Here is a 22,615-nt window from a genome sequence, read left to right as displayed (position 1 = left end):
CGCCCTCCCGGGATATAAGCAGCTTCTCCCAGACGCATTCACCGCATTGCCATCGCATTCAGACTCGGCATTCAAACACTCCCTCGGTCGCCTTGGGACATTGCCATTCTTCGTCAACCTGCTCGACCTCACCCAAGCCCATCCATGGCCAGCAATCCCTACTCTCGCCTGATCGATCTGCACTGCTCCTCGGTCGGTGCCTGCCGATGCGAGTCATGCAACTGCCAAAACATCTCCAGGCGTGCACCGCAGTGCAACATCAAGGCGCCTCCATCGGTGCGGTTTCGGATCACCCTACGTCCCTATCTCACAGCCAGTGGCCTGGCCAACGATCCCTTTGGTCCCTCGCCTGGGCCGGCCCTGTCTCAGAGTCTCTCGAGCGATCCGCTGCGCCTCGATCGCCTCGTCAACTCCATCAAGGTCAAGCTCATCTCCAGCATCGAAGTCGTCCGTGGAATTGTTTGGGTCGATACACAAACGCTGGAAGACTCCCATGACACAACACTCCTGGTAAGGAGCAAATTCATGAAGCCTGGCCATCCGGCCCAGGAATGCTGGCGCATCGGTTGCTTGGGCTCGTCTGGCGCTGACCCGTTCGACGCTGGCTTGTTGAAGCTGATGCCTCCTTCTCGATCGCTCATCCGCGTCGCTCTGCAGATTGATGTATTTTACAAATCGGCGGCTTCCGAGGCAACGGCGGAGGAGTGCCGATCGCTGATCAAGCGCATTGCTGGTGTCGAAGCCGCTGAGATCATTCCAGGATCGCATGGCCTTCTCCATCCGCCCGGTCCCCCCAAGGATCAAGCTGCGGCGACGGGCTGGAAATCCACCCTCAAAGTCGATGGGATGACCTGTCAGTCATGCGTCCACTCAATCCACTCGATTCTCAGCAGCATCGCACAAGTTGACTCAGCTTCGATCGACGTTTCCCTGGAAAATCACAGCGTGGCTGTCGTCCATGGCGGCGGTCTTGGGGTCTTCGAGACCATCAAAGCCAAGATCGACGACATGGGATTTGAGGTTCTCGACTCACGCTGGGAAGATCTGGATCCGCTCCATCCCACAGTCTCAGGTAATCTTTTGGCGGCAATTGACCAAGGATCCATGGAGGCTGTGGACTTGTCGGCACTTGGGTATAGCTCCCGGCCGACATTCATATCTCCGCCGAAATGGGCGGTTGAGAAGTGCACGGTCTGAACTGGGTGATGGTGTGCCTCGTGCCGTGGTAAAAGCTGCTAATCCTTGTTTTGGATCACATCACTCCTTCTCCAGAACCTGCCCTTGCCTGGCTCTCGACCACGTTTTCCGTGGACGGAATGGAGTGTGCGTCGTGCGTATCGACACTCACGTCTTTGATATCCAAGATACCCGGAGTAGACGGCAGCACCGTGGTCGTGACACTTCTGCCTCAAGCCGTTCGGGCCACGCACGAGCGCTCGCAGTGCCCTGCTGAGAGCATCAAGCAAGCCATCGAGGACGCTGGCTTTGGCGTCCTAAGCTTCAGCTCAGCTGGCGTTCGCTATGTCCCAGTGCCAATAGCCTCGCCAGTCAGCGTGGTCGTCGATGTCGAGGACAGCGAGCCTCCTGTGTCGCAGCCTGTCCCGACGCTTCCAACCCGACACACACTCGTTACGACAAAGCTCTTTGTGAGCGGCATGACCTGTGCTTCATGTGTCTCGGCAATCGAAGGGACCATGCGGAAGGTCGTCGGTGTCGAGGAGATTGCCGTCAGTCTGCTCTCCCACGAGGTCGGTTGAGCTCGTACATTATGCTTCGTCGAGTGGCTCCACCCAGCAGCTCCACTCAGCAGCTCCACCCGACCGACAGCGCCATGGTCTCACACAATCTATCTTGCCTCGATCCCCCAGGCGATTGTCAAGCATTACGCGGATGTCATTGGTGTCCGTGACCTGATCGAAGACATTAGCCAGCTTGGATATCCGGCGACGCTTCAGCCAAGCTCCAACCAAGTCAACGTTCGCAAGGAGAGAGATGCCAAGGACCTCGAAGCTGCCCGCCGCCAAGTGCTCTATGCGCTTGTGCTGGTGATCCCGACTTTTGTCATATCGATGGTCGTCATGATGCTGCTGCCTGAGGGTAACCCGGCCCGAGAAGCGTTCATGCACAACATCATCCCGGGGCTGTCGGTTTCTTCCCTAGTTCTGTTCCTGCTGGCAACGCCGGTTCAGTTCTGGCTCGGATATCGCTTTTACCGAGGTGCCTACAAATCCATCCGGTATACAAAGGTTGCCAATGTAAGTGCCGTTTGGCGGCAATCCCTTCGGAGACGCTGCACGTGTCCTCTCTGCAGCATGTGGTTGCTCTCACAGTTACGCAGTCCCGCTCATAATCCGCTTTGACCACATTCGGAAATCTGGCCCTCGAAATGTGCAGATGGATGTGCTCGTGGCCCTGGGCACAAGTGCAGCGTATTTCTACTCAATCTACTCGGTGGCGCTTTCGGTGTCAAGCCGTGGAGCCGCAGGAGAAGTCGAAGAATTCTTTGAAACATCCGTGTTCTTGATATTTTTCATCCTGCTCGGAAAGTACATGGAAATCTACTCGAAAGGTCGGTAGGAAGGACTGGGTCGCTGTGCTTGGCATTGGACGATGCTGTCCAGCTCGGTTTCGGGGCCACCCACAGACACTCATTCGAAGGCCCGTGCACTTATCCCTAGGTCGGACATCGGACGCCATTACCAAGTTGTTGGAGCTGACGCCGGAAAGCGCAACCCTCGTAACTCTCGACGACCACAAGAATGGTGTCATTTTGGAAGAAAAAGTCATCGACGTTGGGCTTGTGCAGGGTAGGTCCTCTTGCTTCTCCCCTGACTATCGATGCTCACGTTTCCCAGATGCTGACGATCGTTTTGTGCTGTTGGAACGCATCCCCAGTCGGCGATGTGCTGAAGGTCCAGCCGGGTGACCGCGTTCCATGCGACGGTGTGGTTGTCCATGGACAGTCGTTTGTCGACGAAAGCATGTTGACTGGCGAGTCGATTCCGGTCGCGCGATCCTCTGGAGATCGAGTCATGGCAGGAACAGTCAACCAGAGCGAACGCATCTTTGTCAAAACAGTTGGTGTCGGAGCAGGTAAGGACGCGCAGTGGCCGCAGTGGTCGCTAGGATCGTCGCCCACACATGCGCTGTCGAGTCATCAATCGAGATGGGCATGCGATTAGCGCACTCCCTTGTCCAGCCTCGAGAATCAGGAGAGACAGGCGACTCGCTCTCATGATTTTTGGGCAAAGACCAGTTTGTGCGCTTCAGCTGGACGAATGTTTACGGCCACTCTTGGGGGCGCATGATTTGCTGACATGCTCCGGTGGTGAATCGCACCGACTCAATTGCAGATACGGCGGTCGCTCGAATTGCCGCCTTGGTCCAGGAGGCGCAAATGTCCCAGGCACCCATCCAAGCGATTGCGGATCAAGTATCAATGTACTTTGTCCCTGCCGTTGTGATCCTGGCCATCGGTACCTTTGTGACTTGGTATGCCCTGTGCCTATCTGGGCTGGTTCCTGACAAGGACATCCCGGCGGGATCCACCAAGCTGGGGTTTGCACTTCGATTCTGCATATCGGTCCTCGTGATTGCGTGTCCTTGTGCGCTTGGACTGGCGACACCAACGGCGGTCATGGTCGGCACAGGAGGTAAGAGCCGATCTGTGTGGGGTGGGTGGGGCTTCTATCGCTGTCGCGGAGATCGACTCTTGCGGATATATGTTTGACCCAAACTGACCAGCCGATCAGCATCAAAGCCAACGGTGGCCATGGCTGCGGTGTGGTACCGACTGCTGATGCCGGATCTTGGGTTGGACGAATGACTATCGCTGCCGATGGCGTCAAGGCACCACCGCAGCGGAGATACCCTGATGTCGGGAGGGTACTAACGCCGGACGTGTTTCTTCAATCCCTTTTGAATATGCTGCCACAGTTGCTGCCTCTCATGGCATCTTGATCAAAGGTGGAGGCTATGCGCTTCAGAAGGCACACGATGTGTCTGTCATCGCGTTCGACAAAACGGGCACTTTGACCTATGGCAAGCCCCGCGTCAAGGAGCATATGTTGTTTCCACTGCCCCAAGAACTCGCTCTTCCCGCTGTCCAGGATCAAGGAGCCCTGGTCTGGCAGTTACTCGGTTTGATCGAAGCCCGGAGCGAACATCCGCTTGCCAAAGCTGTCTCGGCCTTTGCTCAAAATGACCTCAGGGTGAACATCCACTCCAATGCTGTGGTCGGTGCCGATTTGGTCCTGTCACGCGTGACAGAGGTCCGAGGAAAGGGCTTGGTGGCCGAGCTGGAGGTATCAGGCCAAGAGAAATCGCCAAACTTCAACAGCAAGTGGTCGGTGGTTGTCGGAAACGAAGGGTGGATGAACGAGAATCACTGCGTTTACTCCGATGCACACCAAGAAATCAGGAGCCTGCAGCAGATTTCGTCGTGGACACAAGAAGGCAACTCGCTTGTCTATATCGGCATCCGCAAGCAGATCGAGAGCGACGACGCTCTGACCTCGACCGTCGAGCCCAGATCCCCTTCAAGAGGGTTCATCCTCGGTGTTGTTGGCGTTGCCGATGTTGTGCGAGCGGAAGCTCCGCAAGTGATCGAGCGTCTGCACCGGATGGGCATTGATGTGTGGATGATAACTGGGGACATTCATCAAACGGCACGGTGCGTTGCTGAAAGATTGGGCATTCCCGAGAGCCGCGTCATCTCGCAGGTTCTGCCGGAGCAAAAGGCTCTGAAAATCAGGGAACTCAAGCAGCAAATTGGTCGCGGCAAGAGAGCCACGGTCGCCATGGCAGGCGACGGAATCAACGATTCGCCGGCGCTCGCAGAAGCCGATGTCGGGTAAGTGGTGCGCAAGAAGGGGAAAGCAGGTCCGTCGTGGCGATCAGCGCCTGTACTCTTTGCTGACTCTCATCTCAAATCAACCTCATTTGAATGCCCATCTGTGCAGGATTGCTATCGGAAGCGGATCAGATATCGCGGTCGAGGCTGCCGAGGCGATCCTCGTCAAGTCCGACTTGCACGATGTCTTGACACTCTTTGACTTGTCACGCACAACTTTGCGACGCGTTAAGTTGAACTTTGCATGGGCGTTTGGCTACAACATCATCGGCATTCCCGTCGCTGCCGGAGTGCTGTATTACTCGCTGGGATTCAGCCTTTCTCCGTGGATCGCGGGGGCCGCCATGGCTTTCAGCTCCGTCTCCGTTGTTCTCAGCAGCCTGCTGCTCAAGTTCTACCGACCTCCGCGGATCCAAGGGCTCCCTCCTGTCGAGTGATTCGTGCACGGGATTCGATGCGGGGCTGTAGCACTTGCAAAATGATGCGGGGTACTCTACTTGGAGTCTCATCATCACTGTGTATTGAGTTTCCACTACCATACGGAGCAAACGCTCTCTCAAATCCTTTGCAGAAATATAATGCCGTCCACCGCGTGAGCTGAACGTGCGCTGAATATGCCCTGGGAGGCGACCGGGGAAGTCGTCTACACTATCGCCGTTTGCGTTTGGTGAGCCCGCCGACGAGGCTTTTGACGTCGCCATCGCCAAACTCGCTGACGCTGCTCTGGACAGCTGCAAAGGCTTTCTGCTTCATGGCACCTGCGCCGATGGCCTTGCTTCCCTTGACCTTCTTGCCGTCTTTGTAGTCCTTGAAGTTCTTGGCCTGCTGAGCCTCTGCGGCCTTCTTCTTGGTTTGAGCGTTGCCCATGGGGTCCGTTGGCGTTTCCCGCAGACCGAAGCATTTGGCAATATGGCCCAAATGCAGCTTTTTGATGTGGAAGATGTGTCGCTCTGAGGAGACATGCGTGCAATAGGCACGCACGTGCGAACGAAACGCCAAACGAGCAAGCTCGGCACTCTGGATGACGACGACAATGATGGCGATGGTGATGGTGTCATTGTGAGAGGGCAGCAGTGTCGAGCATATGTCAAACAGACGAAAGATGGAAGGATGAGTCGACAGTCACATTGGCCTGCACTTCTAAAAGCGAAAACCCCCATAATGCTTCGCCGAGCAGGATGCAATGAGCAAAATCGCAGTGCAGCCACGGGACTGCCGAGCCGATCTGCAGCCGATGAAGAGCGTGCTGTGCCCAGGCCGCATCGAGCTTACCTGACGATTGGCCAGTATGAACCGCTCGATCATCATCTGCACGTCCGTGGCAGCAATCTCGTAAGGCTCAGGAGCACCGTCTCCCTTGCCCTTTGTCTTTGGATATTCCTTGTCAAAGAGGGAGCCAAGCGTGAGGAGACACCTCAGCGAATCAATCACTCGCACTTCGGTAAGCAGCAGCTCGTGGCTCTTGAGGATATCCAGATACTCGATTTCACTGGGCAGGAGAAACAATATCGCTTCTCCCTCCCGGCCAATGCGTGCCGTGCGTCCGATACGATGAACGTAATCTTTGATATCCGCCGGTGGGTCGTATTGGACGATCGCTGTGACGTCCGGCAAGTCCAGGCCACGGGCAGCAACATCTGTGCAAAAGAGAATGGCTCGCTTTGCATCGCAAAAGCCCTTGTATGCTGCCGAGCGTGCCGGCTGGGGCAAGTTGCCATGGAGCTTGAAGAGGAGCGTGTCGGGGACGAGCGGGGTCTGCGAGCCGGTCTGGAGCGTGCCTGGGGCCAGCGGCGCCATCTCTGGATCCGGTTCGGGAGCTTGGGTCGATCCGCGGGGGCCCCTCTTGTTCTTCCGCCCGATAAACTCGCGGAGGGCTTCCTCGTCGCTGTTTTCGTCCGCATCGTCGTCTTCGTGACGAGCCGGCGCCTTGTGGCCATTTGAGATAATATGGTGGTGAAAGTCGGTCGAATCGGTGCACGAAATGAACACGATGATCTTGAAAACGTCTTGGCTTTGTGCCAATTGGCGCAGCTGGGAAATGAGTGCAACGAGCCGAAGCTTGGCCGGCGTGACGATGTACCTTTGCTGAAGCTGTTTGGGGACCGAGGCAGTAAGATCGTTTCCTTCTTCCTCGACATCCACCGACGGCTTGGCCTTTTTCTTCTTTGGTTCCATGGTCTGGGCCTCGCGGGCAGCAGCAGCCGCTGTCCCAGGAAGATCGTCTTCTCCGTCTTCGTCCATGAACGAGACCGTGCCGGACTCGATTTCTTCGAAAACACGCTTGATTTTGGCTGCCGTCGCAATCCCGGTTTCGCTCACAAACAGAGGGTTCTCCAGACTCTGCTCGGCAAGCTTCTTGATACCCTCGCGGATGGTTGCGGAGCAGAGGACAACCTGGCGCTTGGAGGGCCATATGTCGATGCGGAGGCGTTTCTTGTTTTTCACAGCTTCGAGCCGCTGGCGATCGATCAGCGACAGAATCTCCTTCAGCGTGTCCTCAAATCCCAGTTCCATCAGACGATCGGCTTCATCAAGGACGAACCAGCGAAGATTGCCGACTTGAAGCGACTTTGTGGTCTTGAGGTGGTCCAGAAGTCGCCCGGGGGTCGAGATGAGGATGTTGACGCCCTTCCGAAGGCACGCCTTTTCTGATTTTTTCTTGTCACCGCCGATGACAAGACCGGGGACAATCCAATGGCGATAGAAAGCCGATTTCGGTGTTGCCGAAGCATCGGCGGCGTTCTCGGGACTCTCGCCAGCAGCATAGCTGAGGGTCGACGCCGAATACTTGAGCAGCGAATCCAACACACCATAAATCTGCTTGGCCAGTTCACGTGTTGGAGCGAGGACCATGGCGAGGCATCCAATCTGGCGATTCAGACGGGCGCCAGAGGCCTCTTCCTGCTCGGCCTTGATCATGCGGTGGATCAGCGGCAAGAGATACGTCAGGGTCTTGCCAGAGCCCGTTTGCGCTTGAACAACAACGTCGTGCTCATTCGAGTCCATCAGAACAGGCAGGGCAGCGCGTTGGATGGCGGTTGGGACCTTGACGTCCATCCGGGCGAATACATGCCCACATAGCAAGGGATTCAAGTTCAGCGCTGCAAAGGTTTTGGCGGACGCATTGACTTGGAAGCCACTTGTGGGGGCAAACAGATCGGCCTGGCGCTTCGGTGCAGGTTCGGGAGCCGGGAGACTTGGGATATCTGGGTTGGATGTGAAGAGCGAGGAGACGACGTTGCGCTTCTTGGCTGAGGCTGAGGCCGACGGCTCGTCTGAGGGAATTCGATGGAAGGGACATATGAGTGGCATGCCTCGCGAAGGTGCTCCAAGAGGGTTTCGACGACCGTGTGGGCAGAAGTCGCCGAGGGATCGCAGGACTGACCATGTTCGCCAGCGGCCGCCGGTTTCGAGGGCGGGGCAGATGTCCTTTGGGAAGCTGATTTGGTGCGAGGGCCCTTGGCAGTGGCCGAGGGTGCTGGGGCGGCGGGATGGTCCGGCCGACTGGCGATTCCAGAGTCGTGTTCGCTGGAGGTGGCATTGGTGGCACCCAGGTGCTGCTTGGTCATGCGACGGATGGTCTTCTTGGCCGCTGCTCGGCGCTTGGACCACGAGCCCTTCTTCTGATCCGCAATCTTCTTGATGGAGGCAGAAGATGCGCCCGAGCCCGTCGGAGCCGGGGCGGACACAAAGTTCATCATCAAGCCGTCGTCGGCCATCGTGGCTGGATCGAGTCGATGCAGGCCTTGCCAGAGTCGGGTGCTTGCTCGAGCTCGCTTCAGGCTGAAGGGCGGCTGGACAGACAACGACAGAATCGTCGCCCAGGCGGGATCGACGTTGATATGTGGCCTCGACAACCGCCAAAAAGAAAACGGGTGTGCGCAGCACTTCATATGGCTGCTTTGGGCTGTGTGGGTTGTTTTTTCGCGAGATCGGCGGTGGTCGCTGGCGAGGCCTCTGTCGCCGATCGCACAATCGCCGTCATGGAGGAAGAGCAAGTCGCCGCCATGGAGGAAGAGCAAGTCGCCAAGCTCCCACAGAAAAAGTACTTCCGCCAGAGGTACGTGCGACTGCTCCGAGGAGCTGGCTTGGCTCGAGCCTGGAGCTATCCCGATCTCCGCGAGCCTGCCGAACGATCGATGGAGAGCCACACGAGCAGCACACCCAGCCCTGACATTCTTCTGAACTCCTGCGACCGACAGGGCACATGCCAACCCTTTCTCTGACCATGAGCTGGCATAGTGAGTTTGAGCTGCAGCCGATCAGTCGGGCCGAGGCACTGGATGGATCGCCGCACTGGGCGGGTCGTCCGCTGGCAGGCTATGGCGCACATGGCCCACACGACCGGGAGTGAGGCAAATCCGCGATGGAAGGCTCATGGCCCCGCCCACACACAGCCCCGTCTTGCCCGCCGACTACGACTGGTCAAAGCACTATCCGGCTTTCTTCAACGACCCCGAAAACCTCCAGTCCGTCGAGTTTGCTGACATTGGTGCGTATCCGGATCAAACTGGTGTGGGCGTTTCGAATCGGTCCCTGGCATATGGGCAATCGATGGACGACCAAGCACGTCGCCATCGATGATCCTTGCGCAAATGACATGCGTACCAGATTATGACCGACGGTCCACGATGAGGGTGAAATCAGCATCGCGGAACAAGGGAATGGTCGAGATCGTGGCGAAAGGACTAACGATAGCTCGGCATCTTGATAGGATGCGGATATGGCGGTCTCAGTGGTATGTGTGCGTCGCTGGTGGACAAGGCCGATCGTATTCGCTCGTGAGATCATGGCTGGTACTCTGCGGCAAGCCGATCGCCCAGGCAGTTCAATCAACCGATTCGATCAACCGATTCGATCAGCCCACATGGACTGGTCGCGAGGCATCATTAGCATTGTGAGCGCCAGGGTTCACCGATGCTGACGCATTTGTCCCGCTCAGTGGCGCTGTCGCCGCTGTTTCCAACGTCGTTGATTTTGGGAATGGAGATTCGCGACAAGGTCGAAGAGTACGTTCATCGCCGCATTGAGGCCCTTCGGGTCCAGAACAGCGACAAGAGCCGTGACGAGCCGCACTCGTACCAGAACGTGTCAGTCATGCGGATGAACGCTATGAAATTCATGCCCAACTTTTTCAAGAAAGGCCAGGTGCGCAACGAAGCGGCAGCCGTCTGTACGGCTTGCAGTGTATGCGACTGTGCGATCAAGGGCCATCTGCTGACACTACTGTGTGCCCACGATAGCTCTCCAAGATCTTCTTCCTGTTTCCCGATCCGCACTTCAAAAAGCGAAAGAACAAGCACCGGATTGTCACGCCCCAGCTTCTTGGAGAATACGCATACGTCTTGCGCCCGGGAGGCATTCTCTATACCATCACCGATGTCAAGGCGCTTCACGAATGGATGGTCAAGCACATCGACAACCACCCACTGTTTGCGCGCATGACGGATGAGGAGCTCAAGGACGATCCCTGCATCCCATGTGTTCGGGAGGACACTGAGGAGGGCAAGAAAGTCACCCGCAACAAAGGCGACAAGTTCCTTGCGGTATGGAGGCGCATTCCCGATGATCCGAGCCGGGAATGGAAGGGCTTCCAGCCCCTCTTTGCGGAAGACGAGGACGAGGGCGACGAATAGAGGGCCGGTCTCGAGAGCGTGGACTTGATACAGTCTGCGGTGGTTTGAAATCAATATAGGCTTCTTCACCAGTCCCTCGCCTTGGGGCATGCAGCGACGTTGCGCGGAGCAACGAACCGGACCATGTTGGAGCCGGGCCGTGTTGGGATGGAATGGTGATCAAACGGGACTGCGCATGCTTCGTGGGGGCACCGCAGGGCCAAGCGGATCGTGTCCGCGGCGATCTTGGCGGCGATCTGGCCCGTGGAGCTTCAACGACGATTTACCAACCATCTCCGCAATGGTCGACAATAGCGCCCTGAGAGCCGCGATCCGGTCGATCATTCGCACCGGGGATCCCAGGTAACTGCGTCGAGGCCATCATGCAGACATCCACAGGTCTGTGGCAGCCAGGATCGCTCACAGTGCTGTACATCCAACTCCACCCGCCAAACGCCCATGCCTCTACTCAGCTCATTGACGATCCGCATGATCAAGCGGCAGGCGGAGCAAAAGCTTGGCCTTGACGAGAACCACCTCGACGAGGTATGTTGGCGGATGATGTCAGAATGATGCGATTGATAGCACAGAATCAACCCCAAAGGCCCTGGGACTTGGGCACCTGATGATTCTGACGCAGTTGCATGTGCTCCGACCCCAATATGCAAGCCGAGACTCAAAGCGGATATCAAGGCATGGGTCGCTCAGTGCATGGAAGATGCGAGCGACCAAGAAGATTCTAGCGCCGATAGAGATGTTGCCCGTTCGGCCGAGACTGAGCCTGAGCCAGATGAAGCGGATCCCAAGCAACATCGAGCCAAGAATGGCACTCCAGAAACAAAGGCGATAATCCAAAAGAACGCCAAGGTGGCCCGCCCCAGCGACGACAAGCAGCAACAAGAAAGCAGGGAGAACTCGGGGCAGGATGAGAGTGCCTCCGATGGCTACGGTATGGAGGAAAGCGATGACGACAGTTCCCAGGGAAAGGCCGACACACGAAAGAGACGAGAGGCCCCAGGCTCCGAGGCCGCAGAGAAAAAAAAGCGTCAAAGAAAGTCAAAGGCGGGCGAAGCGTCCACAGAAGTGAGTGCGCCCGCTCAACGGTGATCGATCGTTTGCGTGGAATACCCAATATTTCTGCTTTGCTCGGCATCCCAGGCATATTGCGTCTGTGAGCCGAGACATTGGCGGCGCACGGCGGCCACGATCGGCTGCTTGAGTATGAGAGCGCTGTTGTATCGACTCGAAGATGCTCGCACTCAGACCCAACTTTTTCCATTCGTCGGTCGACAGATCTCTGAACAGCAGGCCGCCACGATCCGAAACCTCCAAAATTACGTTGGAAAGGTGAGGAGGATATCTGGGCGCTGGTATTTTGGTGGAGCCCAGTCGCGATCGTGGCCAAGCCCTCTGATAGACACAGACAACCATGGCAACGCTCGTCGCCCAACTATAAGGATGTGGAGGGGTGTTGTGCCTGTGGAAGCACTCCTGCGAAGTGCACGCCGTCCAGCCAGTAACAAATGGTCAACTGAATAATATGTTCGCCCTGTCCTCACAGTGCGGCGTGAAAAAATTCTGGGCCCGGGAATACGCAGGAATGAATGGCGCAGAGCGAATAAGACGACTGAAGGAGATTCTCAAGGAGCTTGGAATCGAAGGGCGACCGACGTTGAGCCAATGCGAGAAGATCAAGAAGAAAATCGAATGGCAGAAGGAGCAAGAGAGTGAGTTCGACATGGTGCAGTGAGGCATGGTGCAGTGAGTCATGGTGCCCTTCCGGCGATATGGTCGCTATTGTCGGCACAAGGGAGGCTCAAATACCAACGCTAAGGGCCTCTGAGCGAGTGAGGAAATCAAAATGGGTCCTAACGAGGGGTTTGCGGGCGATCAAATGCGTTGGCTCTTCCAGGCCTCGATCTCTCCAACATTATTGAGTCGGGAACACGCACCAGAGCTCGAAGACAACCCATCGAGTCTACGGCGGCGCAAGCAGGCGGGTCAAGGCTGGAAAAGAAACCAAGGCACGTGGCCGACGAAGATAGCGATGACGATGAGGAGAGGGCCACCGGCTCTGAACGAGATCGTAAGCGCGTGGTCAAGAAGAGTAAGAATGAAGATCGTGATGACAAAGATCACGAGCATCACAATGAGACCGAAAACTCTGGAACCGATGGCAACCAAAGCAAGGTCTCCCAATCTGGTCGCCTCCGGAAGATCAAGAAAGTAGAGCAAGATGACGGTGACGACAGGGACGAGGACGAGGATGAGGGCAGCGACGACAACGACGACGACGACGACGCTGATGGATCCGACCAAGATGAGGACAGCGATGAAGACTATGACCAAAGTGACGACGACGATGATGATGATGACAACTACGACGATGGAGATGGCCGTGACGACGATTGACGAGGGCTGCTTGGTGTCTGGGTATATTTGCGGCTGCGCTATCACATGATGCAACAGGGCATGAGAAGCCGTTCTGGTTCACCTGGATTTGTGCGTGGGAACCAGGTGCCAGAAACATACACAATAATACGATCCGCTTCGATTGATATTTCAATGACACCGCCTTTATGCTCCGCCATTCGCTCCTCGGTCCTCTTTTCGATCCTGCCCTCGGTATGTTCCTCGATTCGATTGCCGATCCTCCGGCGACTCGAACATGGCGAACACCCATATGTCCAAATATGGCAGCATTTCCAATCGGAGATTGAACTGAGGGCAAGCCAGGGCTTCCTCACCCAGACACAATCCTGTTGCCCTCGCCAGAACCCCATCCAGCGCCTCGCCCTCGCAGAATCTGCCACCTGCCACCTTTGCCGCCTCTGCTGCGTCTTGCTGACATCGATCACGCATCTCACTGTTGCCAACGCGATCTGTGCTCCGATAACGCAAACATGGCTCTCGTTATGGTCACCAACATCTCGGTAGGAACCGGGAGCTCTCTCTGTCCGAGTCGATGGAGACGGCGCAACGCCCTCGCGCAAGGGGTGATGGCCTGCGAAGGGATTGGTTTGAAGGAGCGCACGCCAGGAATGATAACCTTCTTCCCTTCTGTGAATGATGCGCTGGGCTTGCAGCTGTCCAGCGATCATGCGTCCTTCCTGACCCCGTTCCAGTTTGAGATCACCATCGATGTGGTCGAGCCACTTCCTCACGGTAAGCCAGCCAGACGCACAGTTGTTGGAGAGGTGAACCACACGAGCGCCCGGGAGGTTGCTGGGAAGCTAATGGGATGCTTTCATCGTCCTGGGCTGCCGCCGCTTGCCCCTTTGGCGATGCAGACATCGACTTTACCCTCTACTATATCAGCTCGGCGTATGCCAAGCAATACGATCAAGAGCTGGAGTCGATTTCGGTTGGCCCTGTTCCTATGGGAACCAGCAAGTTCGTCTTGACGGTACGGCAAGAGGATCGGGATACACGGGGGACGGCTATCCCAAGAGAGCACGGGTGCATTCTGGTGGCTGAAACCTTGTCTGCCTCATGTTCCCTGCCTGGATTTGCAGGCGCCGCCGCCCAATCCGGGTTTGATCCCGAACGAAGAAGTCCTCGATGTTGCCGTGCTGCTCCTGGCGTGCGCCTACCAGGGCCAGGAGTTTGCTTCGATCGGCTACTACATCAGCAACGGCTATGACGATGAGCAACTTGCGCTCAACCCACCTGCCGTCCCCGAATATACCCGAATCCAGAGACGGATCCTGGTCGACAAGCCAAAGGTCTGTTCAACCGAAGTGCCTGATCCCATTTCTCCCAGTGCCATGCCGAGCACGCCAGCGCCGATGATCTGGACTAACAGCCCCGCCACTGCTTCCTGCCTCAGGTCACCCGGCGCCAGATCCAATGGCACCCGACCGAAGCCGACTCACAGATGCAGCAGTTTGAGCTGGAAGATGCCCGTGTCAATCAAGGCGTGGACTTGATGCCCGAGGCCAACTTTGGCGGCTTTGTTGGTCACGCCAACGCCGCCGGGCTTGGGGGCGGACTCGAAGACGAGCGTTCTTGCGATGACGAGGACGACGACGAAGACGCGAACGAGATTGAACAGGACGAAGAGGATCTTGACGATGAGAGTGACGAGGACGACGAGGACGAAGAGGAGGAAGGAGATGAGGGAGCGCCAGGCGACAGCTTTGATGCCGAGGTTGATATGATGGAGGAGTGAGGCGAATGAGGCCGATCGAATCTTGATCGACAAGGGAGGGCAGGGACGGTGGCGCATGCTGCGACCGCTGGGGATCGAGGAAACTCCGAGACATTCGCCGATCAGGCCGAATCATTGACAGCTTCGTGCATGTTCAGGGACGGTCAGTCAATATAACCGGACGGAGGAAATTTTATTCGAATACCGCGGCGCAGATGAGCAGAATGGTAGGGGCAATGGAGCCAATGAAACAAAAGAGTTCAGACGGTCTTTTGGCTGATCGACTCTATCAAGGCCGACGATCTCTGTAGAGGACGGTGTCGACAGAAGGATAGCGTGAGGAGACAGACAACGGATGCCTATGGCGCCCAACTTTCGTGGCGTGTAGTTCTCCGGACGGACACATCATCAGCTGGGAGGAATTCCTGGCTCTGGCCGGATATAAGTACGCAAGTTGCTGTGCTCATATATGATTCGGCCGTCCTCGCGAGGTGGGCGTTTGGATATCGGCCCAGCATTGCAGGCTGAAGGCAGCGCTAAACATGGTTCGTACCTGAGCCGCAGTCTTGAGACGCTCCTTGAAAAAGTCCGAGGTCTGCTCAAACCGAATTCGGTACGAGTCCATGCTCGAATGCTCGATGCACTCGGCCCAGCGCGCAGCGGCAGAGCAAAACTCCATGTCGTCCGCGCGAATATCCTTGTCATGGATGGCGGCTGTGAGGGCCGAGTCCAGGAAGTCGACATTCCGAAAGAGATACTCTGTGATTCCCTGTGTGATTAAAACGCAGTCAGGAACCAAAGCAACTTCCCATCTGACCGGCAAACTGGTCGCGACGGAGGTCCATCAGGGGTGGCAGAGTAGCAGCGAGCGGCGCAGTATTAAGGGGCGACAGCTGTACCAGCAAAAGTCGGAATGGAGGAGTTTGACAAATCAGGTGTTCATATGGTCTGGGGCGTAGTTTGGATGAGGTCGGGATGATTAGCACACAATTGACTCGAGGGTTACTTTTGATGTGCCCCCAAGAAGCTGGAGTGGACATGGAGGGGGTGGAGCTGGACTTACTTGATTCCCAGATGGTACCAGCAATCCACCATCGACAACAGGGACAGATGAGAGTTCTAGTCCCATAGATGAATGCAATTAGATGAATGCCACGGCCACAGGAAGCGCGCCACTGCCGCTCCGAGTTAGGCAAATCAATCGAAGGATGGCATTGTGGGCAATGGCACAGGGTGCTTGGCGATGCCAGTGGTACTGGCAGAGTCCGAGATCTGTGACACAGATACGACAGGATCCGTACCGCTTTGCGCTGGTCTTTCGGGATGCTCGACAGCGAAAACTTGTCAAGCAGGGCATCCGAGAGGAGAATCGGCTGGCGCTGCTCGGTTCCAAAGACATAATCGGCTGCCTGGAAACATAGGTGCATCCAGCAGTCAGCCATTTCGCAGCTATGGGGCATTGGTCGTGGGGCATTGGTCGTGGGCTGACATTGCTCGGATCAAAACGAACCTGCTTGAGGCGTTGGCGGAACTCGTCTTCGCGCTCCTGGATCATCAGCTTGAACAGCTCGGAAACGCTTCTGGCATACTGGCGCACCTGAAGCTGCGCACTGGCCGAGACAGAAACAAGACCAAAGTTAGTCTGGTCGGAAATGACAATCAGTGCGCTGGGCTGGCCTCGGATCACCTTGGGTTCATGATGGCCAAGCCGGCGTAGACGTGCCACTTGTTGGCATAGATGCGGAGCGACATGAGGATCTTGACGTTCTCGATGCCACCGATGTACTGAGGATTTTCCCACTGCATGATAGAGGTTGCCGAGTCGGCTCATACTGAGGAAAGCACATTCACACCAACACTGTTGTTTGGCAGCCTCCCCGTCCACTCATGCCGGATCCTCCAAGTGCGGCTAACATACCGGGAACTGTAATTGCTCCTTCCAGGCACTGCCCATGCTGCGGGCAGGGATAGTTTTTGTCAGCTTCGCTGCGCCGATGCCGATGCCGATGCCGATGCTGAGACCGATGCTGAGACCGACAACGAAATACCAACCTCAAAAACGCCAGATGGGTGATGGCTTGGGTATCGGCCGTGATCCTGTCGTGCTCTTCTGCAGTCAGAAACACCATGCTCGACTCGAAGCACTTCATGACGCTGACGACCTGCGCAAACTTTTCGTCGGGACAACGGTGCTGGATCATGACCTAAAGTTGGTCAAACGGATCGATGTTGAGTGGGAGAACGAGTGCTCCGAGGGCGCTGGATTGTGAGGATGCGGTCATGCAATTACCAGGGGAAGTCCCTTGGGATTGACTCCGGGTCCATGAAGCGAATGGCAGCTGACAATATGCACGTCCGAGGGAAGATACTTTTCAAACGCTGCGATTTCAGGCTGTTTGACGGAGGTCTGGGGGGGGGACCAGGTGACGGATGTTGGTAAGCACGGAGCACGCTGAGCAGACGGTGGGGCGATGGGGCGATGATCAGCCTCATGATATGCCATGCGGAATCGATCGGCTGTACCTGACCACCAACGATGGCTCCTAATTTCGTCGCTATAAAGACGGCATGTCATTGTCAGCATGAGGGCCGTGAACTTGGCCGAGGCCCGAAACTATGATCGCAAGCGCACGCTGTCAAATCAGATGCGCCGTCTGAGCAGTCAAGGGTTATCACGAGCCGGGACCGTACCAGGTCCATAGAGCGAAACGACTTTATCGATGAGGGCTGCTTCGACGCTGTAGAGGATAAAGTCGCTCTGGCGGGAGACAGAGAATCCATCTGGACAGACGTTGACTCCAGTTCCTATCGACAGCAAAAATGCACGGCGAATCGTGCCACACGGTGAGTCAATGGAACTGGGTGCTCCATCTACAGATATGCAGCGACAGAGCAAGGATCATGGCGCCGTTCGGGCTTGAGCCTGTTGCGTCATTTGCGACCTAGGCAGTCGCCGGGGTCGAGCGGAAAGCAGTTGTCGGTGTGGGCGCCGAGCACCCACCATCAAGCTCGGCCTTGAGGGCATCATATTTGGATGGAATATCGCAGACATTGACTCTGAGGACAGATCAGGAGGGCTGTGAGTTATCGAGCAGGTGTCTGGCAATTGGAAGTAGGTGTTCCCAAGCGATCGAGAGTGACGTACTTTTTCCAGCCAGCCTTGACAAACTGCCGAGCGTAGAACTTGCCCATGTCGCCTTCAGCGAATGCCGCGAAGCGGGAAAACAGAACCGCAGAATCGTCAGTTGTGAGCGATCCGAACGCAGAATAAGGCGCCTCGAGGCCCCGACAATAGCCAGCGCTGCTTTGGGATTGCACTCGTACCGCATCCGATGATGCCGATCTGGAAGGTTTTCTTGGATGGGGCCATTTCAGCGAGACGAGGCTCGTCGATGGGGAGAGTGCTGGTGAATTGTGGTGGAGGAACAGGGCGACGCCAGATGGGCTGATGCCTGGGCGATGGCCGGGAGCAGAGACAGGCGAAGGATGCCGCTGGGAAAACGAGGCTCGATCGGCAGGAGCCGGGGAAGATTGAGAAGGGCTGGCAGGTGCCGGATCACCAGCAGGCACGAGCTCGGCGGATGAGAGGGGCGCCAGGGCCAGAGCGACGGAATCGACGGGGTCACAAGCCACAAGCGAAACGGCTGCCGAACTGGCCCCACCACCAGCGCCGCGCGATATCGGCCCATGGTCTTCCGTCAACGAGTCCTCCACAGCAGCCAAGCGACGATCGGCGCCATTCAACCCGCAAGGCATTAGCGTATATCCTCTGTATCGTTTCATTTGGGCAGGCCGATCGGCAGGCTGATAACACGGCTGCGCACGTCAAAGCGCAGCAGCCTCGTCTTCCTCGTCACCCCCGTCGTCGTCCTCGTCGCCCAGATCCTCCTCCATGTCCGGGTTGGCGTCGTCCCCGTCGTCGCCATCGGACTCATCATCATCGCCGCCGTCGTCGTCATCGCCGTCGTCGTCGTCGTCATCGTCGCCCATGTCTTGGTCCCGCTCTGCGTTGGCGACATCTGAAGCAGCTGCGGAGCTCGCTTGTGCCGACGGCTGGCCCGAGCGGTCCTTCAGATATGGGTCCCACGCCATCTCCTCCTCGGACTCGTTGAGATCCTGATTGCATCGCTCGTTTTCAGCGTCAAACTCAGAAAAGAGGTTCGCTGCATTCGGCGCCCATGCGATTTGTTTCTTGGTCACCTAAACACATAGAGCCGCAGCAGGACATGAGTCACCGTGCCGCTAGCAATCGACGAAGGCGGAGATGAGGGATGCACGACAGGATCGCCATCAATGCAGCTCCTCAGGGTAGTCGATAGCAATATGACTGGTTTCGTCATTGCAACGAACGTATGGTTCCAAATACCTTTGGCTTGTCAAAGAGGATCGTCCTTTGCAGCTTTTCATAGTTGGGTCGACTCGGAGGACTCTCCTTCAGTTGCTCGTCGGTGTATTCGTTGTTGACGTAATAGCCGACAGAAACAAACTCTTGGCCGCGATACGAGCACGAAAGCAAGATCACGGTCACGCCGAGAGCGTCTTCTGGGGGTATCAGCTCAGTACTGGGAGCCGGTGCCTATGAGTAGAGCAGTCCGTCAGCCCGTTCCATGCTCGGGCTTGACACCACCATGATGTGGCACTCCTTGCGAGCACCTGGGGGACGTTGGCACCGCTCGAGTCCAGCCTCAGGGTCGGCATTCAGTCCTCACGACTCTCGGGTGAGATTGATCCTGAGCCTACCTCAAACACGAAGCTGCTCGTGCCAACTGGGATGGGACCGACTTCGATCGACTCCAGCTCTTGATCAAGGTTGGGCTGGTCGGCAGAAACGATGTAAACCAGCTTGAATTCCACATCTGCAAAGAGCAATGTCAGAAGTGGGCCGGTCGATGGGGCAGGACACCGAGTCGATCCGAGATCTCGGGATATGGTGAGGAATGCGAGCCCTGCCAGGCGCCCAGCCACGAAGCACACCCCATCGTCAAGTGTATCCACCTTGTTCCAGTTCTTCGACGAGGTCAATGCTGATTTTGAATTGAAACGGCGACAGAAATGGAGCTACAGGCTCGAGCACCTGGAATACAGTTGGCGTTATGGGCAAACTCCCGATCGGATCAACACATGCACAGTCCACAGGATAGACGGCCTCTCCGGCACAAGCACTTCCTCGTGGCGTCGAGGCATGCATGCCTAACCTGGACATCCGAGAGAACGACAAGCGACATGGCGAGATGTGAGATGTGAGATGCGAGGCAGAATCGACGGAAGCGCAGCGATGCGGCTCAGAGAGCAGCCTGAACAGAGCACCCCGTCACCGGTCGCTGGCTGCAGGATTGCCGAAAAAGGAAAGATGAGCGGGCCTGGCTCGAGCCGGTGCGTGGATCGAGTGTGCGGCTCGAGCCGGATCGCTCGAACCAGCGGGCCGGCCAGCGAAATCGGTCTGGAAGCCGCCTCCTTCCGCCGCTCTTGACGCTGATCTGAAGCTGTTTGGGGCCGGCAAGCCAGCCGGACCATCGAGGGCAACCGAAGCGCCTGCAAGCATCCGAGCGATCCCGGCGAGCTGCACGATGTAGGCGTCAGGAAAGAAAGGCGGCACCCCCGACGCTTGCTGATATTGACTCGCGGCACCTGCTTTTGTGCTTCTGTCCGGATTGTGGCAGGCAGCCAGGCATCGGGGCAAAGCAGGAGGCGGCTGGGATGCAGCCGGAGAGGCCAAGGCTGGCCGGCTCCTCGCCCAGCTGATGTTAGGATGCTGCTCGCTTCAGGGATAGCGGCCTTGTGTGCATCGATGCTATCGAGGGAGCCACCGGCACACTCTCCTCTCCGACTGACCAAGCAACATCCGTTCATCAGATCCGCAGCAGCTTGGAAGCGCACTCCGTCTGAAGTCTCCGGCCCAAGCCAAGCACCCAGTATTGCCTGCAACCTGTTTGACGAACATCGGTGCCCCACGCCGCCTTGTGTCCTGCAGTCTCCCACTTTTACAAGAGAGGGTATCCGGATCCATGAGCGAGGTCACAGCCGACGAACTCATTGTATGTGCGAGGTTCGAGCATCCTATGCTCCCTTCTAATTTGTGATGCTGCCGTGTAGCAACACCTTGCCTTTGGTTTACGCAGATGCCACAGCCTGACCCACCAGTCCACCCACCACAGAGAGCCAAGAATGACATTGTGAATCTGAAGCTAGCAGATCTCAAGAAGGCACTCAACGATGGTGGTGGACGAAAGACTGGAAACAAGGATCAACTGCGCCGGAACTTGGAGATTTTGATCGATAACCTGTATCGAATTGGATCCTACCCAACGCTCCGGGCTGTTATCCAGGCCATTCACGAGGGCAGCGGACGACGGGGACAATGGGTGGAGAGGTCGGTTCGCCAGGACGTTTCCTTGCACCTCTCTTGGATACAGATACTGGCTCCAGCGGCGATTATCCAGCGCACGGCATGATGTCCAGAACGGCAAACTCACTCCGACACACCCCAATCCAGAACGCAGGCTCCTGCAACCACCTCGAGCACTTCGGTGGTACCACATCAGTCCTTCAACACCAATGCTGCAACATCGCAAGGGCCCTCCAGACCAGGGGCAGCCTGGGAGCTGCCTCCTGACTTCACTCCTGAGTTCAACATTGCGCCATACTACTCAAAGGTCAAGCAGCTGGTGCCGCTGCGAATATTTGATGGTATGAGTTGATAAGTTCCTCGATAGAAGCTTCGGCATTGTTCCGAGCCCTGGGGCAAGCATGAAGTCAACCTTCGGGCATGGCTGCAGGAGTTACGGTGGAGCACAACCCCTACTGCGAAGGTTTGTCGTCCGGTAGACGAGCCCTTTTCCTTAGCTGACCCGATTACTCGATAGCTGGTAAAACTCAATGCCTTCGTCAAGAGTTTGAAATTCTTCGGGACGACCAAACGCGAGTATTTGCGCCGAATTCCAACCTTCGTGTTCGTCTCTATGTCGGGCTGTTCGAGTCCCATGAGAAGCTAAAGTCATCGAGCGTTCACAAGATTCGGTATCCAAGAGGACCCAAGATCCAAATCAATGGCAAAGACTGGATCCTATCAAGTGTGGGTAGTCGCATCCAACTACCGGACAACTGCAATAGAACTATAGATGATCGCGATCGATTGGTGGAGTTCGGGGGGGGGCGATTCGGCACAAGACAGGACATGATATTACTATCGCTCTGTCATTGCAACGATCCCTGTTGAGTGGGAATCTGATGCACAATGCTCCTGACCTAATCCAACGAGGCCAATGAATGTTTAGAAATTGGAAGGTCTGAAAGGAAAGCCTGATACTGCGCAGGGCGCCGACTTGACACCGTTTCTGCAGTCGAACAAGAAGAACTATATCGATTTGACGTACACAAGCTCACCATCGGTAAGCACGCATCCTGTATGGGCAGCCCTGGCCAGAAGTACGGGGCTGACTCGTTCCTCTGCCGGCTGTGCCTCGAACCAATCTCGTTCCAGAAATACCTTATGACCATCGATTTGGTCCAGAAGGAGCCGATCGACAATTTGATTGAAATCGTCCAGAAGCGACCACATATATCCAAGCAATCCGTTTTGCACAGTCGAAAGGCACAGGCGGATGATGAGGACGAGGTGGCATCTTCATCCGAAATCCTGTCACTTCGTGATCCTGTTTCGAGGGTCCCGATTCAGGTTGCTGTTCGCTCATCCGAGTGCAAGCATATCCAGTGTTTCGACTGCGAGTCGTTTTTGAGGCTCAACGAAAACATCAGCACCTGGAAGTGCCCGATTTGCGACAAATACGCATTCTGGACGCTCCTGGCTGTGGATGATTACTTTATGGAGTTTGTCGAGGAGGCCAATAGACTCCAGAAAGCGGCCGGGGCATCGCAGGCAGATTACGATCAAGTCGAACTCATGCCTGATGGGAATTGGAAGATCAAAGACAGTTCGATCGCCATTCCGGCAGCAGTAACGCCGGTGAAGAAGCGGTCCGTGTCCGAGATTGTATCCCT

General features: G+C 56.4%; 8 protein-coding genes across 8 annotated transcripts in view; 5 read left to right on the top strand and 3 right to left on the bottom strand.

The window, feature by feature from the left end:
- Window positions 1–618: 618 nt before the first annotated feature.
- BJ171DRAFT_427961 (uncharacterized protein) lies at window positions 619–5,289 on the top strand (the record flags this gene model as incomplete). Its single annotated transcript, XM_053107835.1, has 10 exons — window positions 619–1,065; window positions 1,233–1,514; window positions 1,581–1,748; window positions 1,869–2,255; window positions 2,395–2,569; window positions 2,679–2,807; window positions 2,896–3,093; window positions 3,354–3,653; window positions 3,937–4,852; window positions 4,962–5,289. The coding sequence occupies 10 exons, from the start codon at window positions 619–621 to the stop codon at window positions 5,287–5,289; spliced, it is 3,330 nt and encodes a 1,109-aa protein (XP_052963088.1).
- Window positions 5,290–5,342: 53 nt separating this feature from the next.
- BJ171DRAFT_562692 (P-loop containing nucleoside triphosphate hydrolase protein) lies at window positions 5,343–8,672 on the bottom strand. The gene is made up of 3 exons (XM_053113278.1): window positions 8,238–8,672; window positions 6,125–8,127; window positions 5,343–5,869 (listed from the first exon to the last, which is right to left on the bottom strand). Exons 1-3 carry the CDS (start codon window positions 8,569–8,571, stop codon window positions 5,501–5,503), a joined length of 2,706 nt encoding a protein of 901 aa, XP_052963087.1. The 5' UTR covers window positions 8,572–8,672; the 3' UTR covers window positions 5,343–5,500.
- Window positions 8,673–8,799: 127 nt separating this feature from the next.
- Window positions 8,800–10,562, top strand: BJ171DRAFT_519514 (guanine-N-7 methyltransferase). Its single transcript, XM_053112353.1, has 5 exons — window positions 8,800–8,912; window positions 9,055–9,344; window positions 9,567–9,590; window positions 9,795–10,000; window positions 10,096–10,562. Exons 2-5 carry the CDS (start codon window positions 9,230–9,232, stop codon window positions 10,486–10,488), a joined length of 738 nt encoding a protein of 245 aa, XP_052963086.1. The 5' UTR covers window positions 8,800–8,912; window positions 9,055–9,229; the 3' UTR covers window positions 10,489–10,562.
- Window positions 10,563–10,714: 152 nt separating this feature from the next.
- Window positions 10,715–13,204, top strand: BJ171DRAFT_570665 (uncharacterized protein). Its single transcript, XM_053113648.1, has 6 exons — window positions 10,715–10,830; window positions 10,941–11,013; window positions 11,137–11,550; window positions 11,761–11,814; window positions 12,029–12,194; window positions 12,380–13,204. The coding sequence occupies exons 1-6, from the start codon at window positions 10,769–10,771 to the stop codon at window positions 12,877–12,879; spliced, it is 1,269 nt and encodes a 422-aa protein (XP_052963085.1). The 5' UTR covers window positions 10,715–10,768; the 3' UTR covers window positions 12,880–13,204.
- Window positions 13,205–13,236: 32 nt separating this feature from the next.
- On the top strand, window positions 13,237–14,820 carry BJ171DRAFT_602068 (ASF1 like histone chaperone-domain-containing protein). Its single transcript, XM_053115136.1, has 5 exons — window positions 13,237–13,400; window positions 13,554–13,632; window positions 13,758–13,873; window positions 13,983–14,192; window positions 14,297–14,820. Exons 1-5 carry the CDS (start codon window positions 13,371–13,373, stop codon window positions 14,636–14,638), a joined length of 777 nt encoding a protein of 258 aa, XP_052963084.1. The 5' UTR covers window positions 13,237–13,370; the 3' UTR covers window positions 14,639–14,820.
- Window positions 14,821–18,360, bottom strand: BJ171DRAFT_519509 (uncharacterized protein). The gene is made up of 15 exons (XM_053112352.1): window positions 17,942–18,360; window positions 17,763–17,814; window positions 17,619–17,674; window positions 17,309–17,422; window positions 17,141–17,172; window positions 16,908–17,024; window positions 16,670–16,821; window positions 16,536–16,572; window positions 16,305–16,417; window positions 16,128–16,227; window positions 15,919–16,026; window positions 15,681–15,736; window positions 15,517–15,565; window positions 15,171–15,386; window positions 14,821–14,922 (listed from the first exon to the last, which is right to left on the bottom strand). The coding sequence occupies exons 1-15, from the start codon at window positions 17,985–17,987 to the stop codon at window positions 14,878–14,880; spliced, it is 1,293 nt and encodes a 430-aa protein (XP_052963083.1). The 5' UTR covers window positions 17,988–18,360; the 3' UTR covers window positions 14,821–14,877.
- A 12-nt stretch (window positions 18,361–18,372) lies between these two features.
- On the bottom strand, window positions 18,373–19,933 carry BJ171DRAFT_519506 (ASF1 like histone chaperone-domain-containing protein). Its single transcript, XM_053112351.1, has 5 exons — window positions 19,813–19,933; window positions 19,613–19,691; window positions 19,358–19,473; window positions 18,984–19,193; window positions 18,373–18,817 (listed from the first exon to the last, which is right to left on the bottom strand). Exons 1-5 carry the CDS (start codon window positions 19,840–19,842, stop codon window positions 18,443–18,445), a joined length of 810 nt encoding a protein of 269 aa, XP_052963082.1. The 5' UTR covers window positions 19,843–19,933; the 3' UTR covers window positions 18,373–18,442.
- Window positions 19,934–20,736: 803 nt separating this feature from the next.
- BJ171DRAFT_477789 (uncharacterized protein) overlaps window positions 20,737–22,615 on the top strand; it is a gene marked incomplete at both ends in the record, with an annotated part of 2,446 nt that continues 567 nt past the window's right edge. The window contains 6 exons of the mRNA XM_053108887.1: window positions 20,737–20,987; window positions 21,111–21,304; window positions 21,394–21,426; window positions 21,508–21,689; window positions 21,892–21,986; window positions 22,031–22,615. The exon at window positions 22,031–22,615 is cut by the window's right edge and continues 137 nt beyond it. Of these exons, the coding sequence (XP_052963081.1) occupies window positions 20,737–20,987; window positions 21,111–21,304; window positions 21,394–21,426; window positions 21,508–21,689; window positions 21,892–21,986; window positions 22,031–22,615 (1,340 nt within the window). The remainder of the gene's footprint in view (window positions 20,988–21,110; window positions 21,305–21,393; window positions 21,427–21,507; window positions 21,690–21,891; window positions 21,987–22,030) is intronic.

This window comes from Polychytrium aggregatum, assembly GCF_025602895.1.
Source record: "Polychytrium aggregatum strain JEL109 chromosome Unknown BJ171scaffold_43, whole genome shotgun sequence".
Taxonomy (NCBI): domain Eukaryota; kingdom Fungi; phylum Chytridiomycota; class Chytridiomycetes; order Polychytriales; genus Polychytrium; species Polychytrium aggregatum.
The sequence above is the reverse complement of the archived record's forward strand: the minus strand, read 5'-3'. Positions and strand labels throughout refer to the sequence as shown.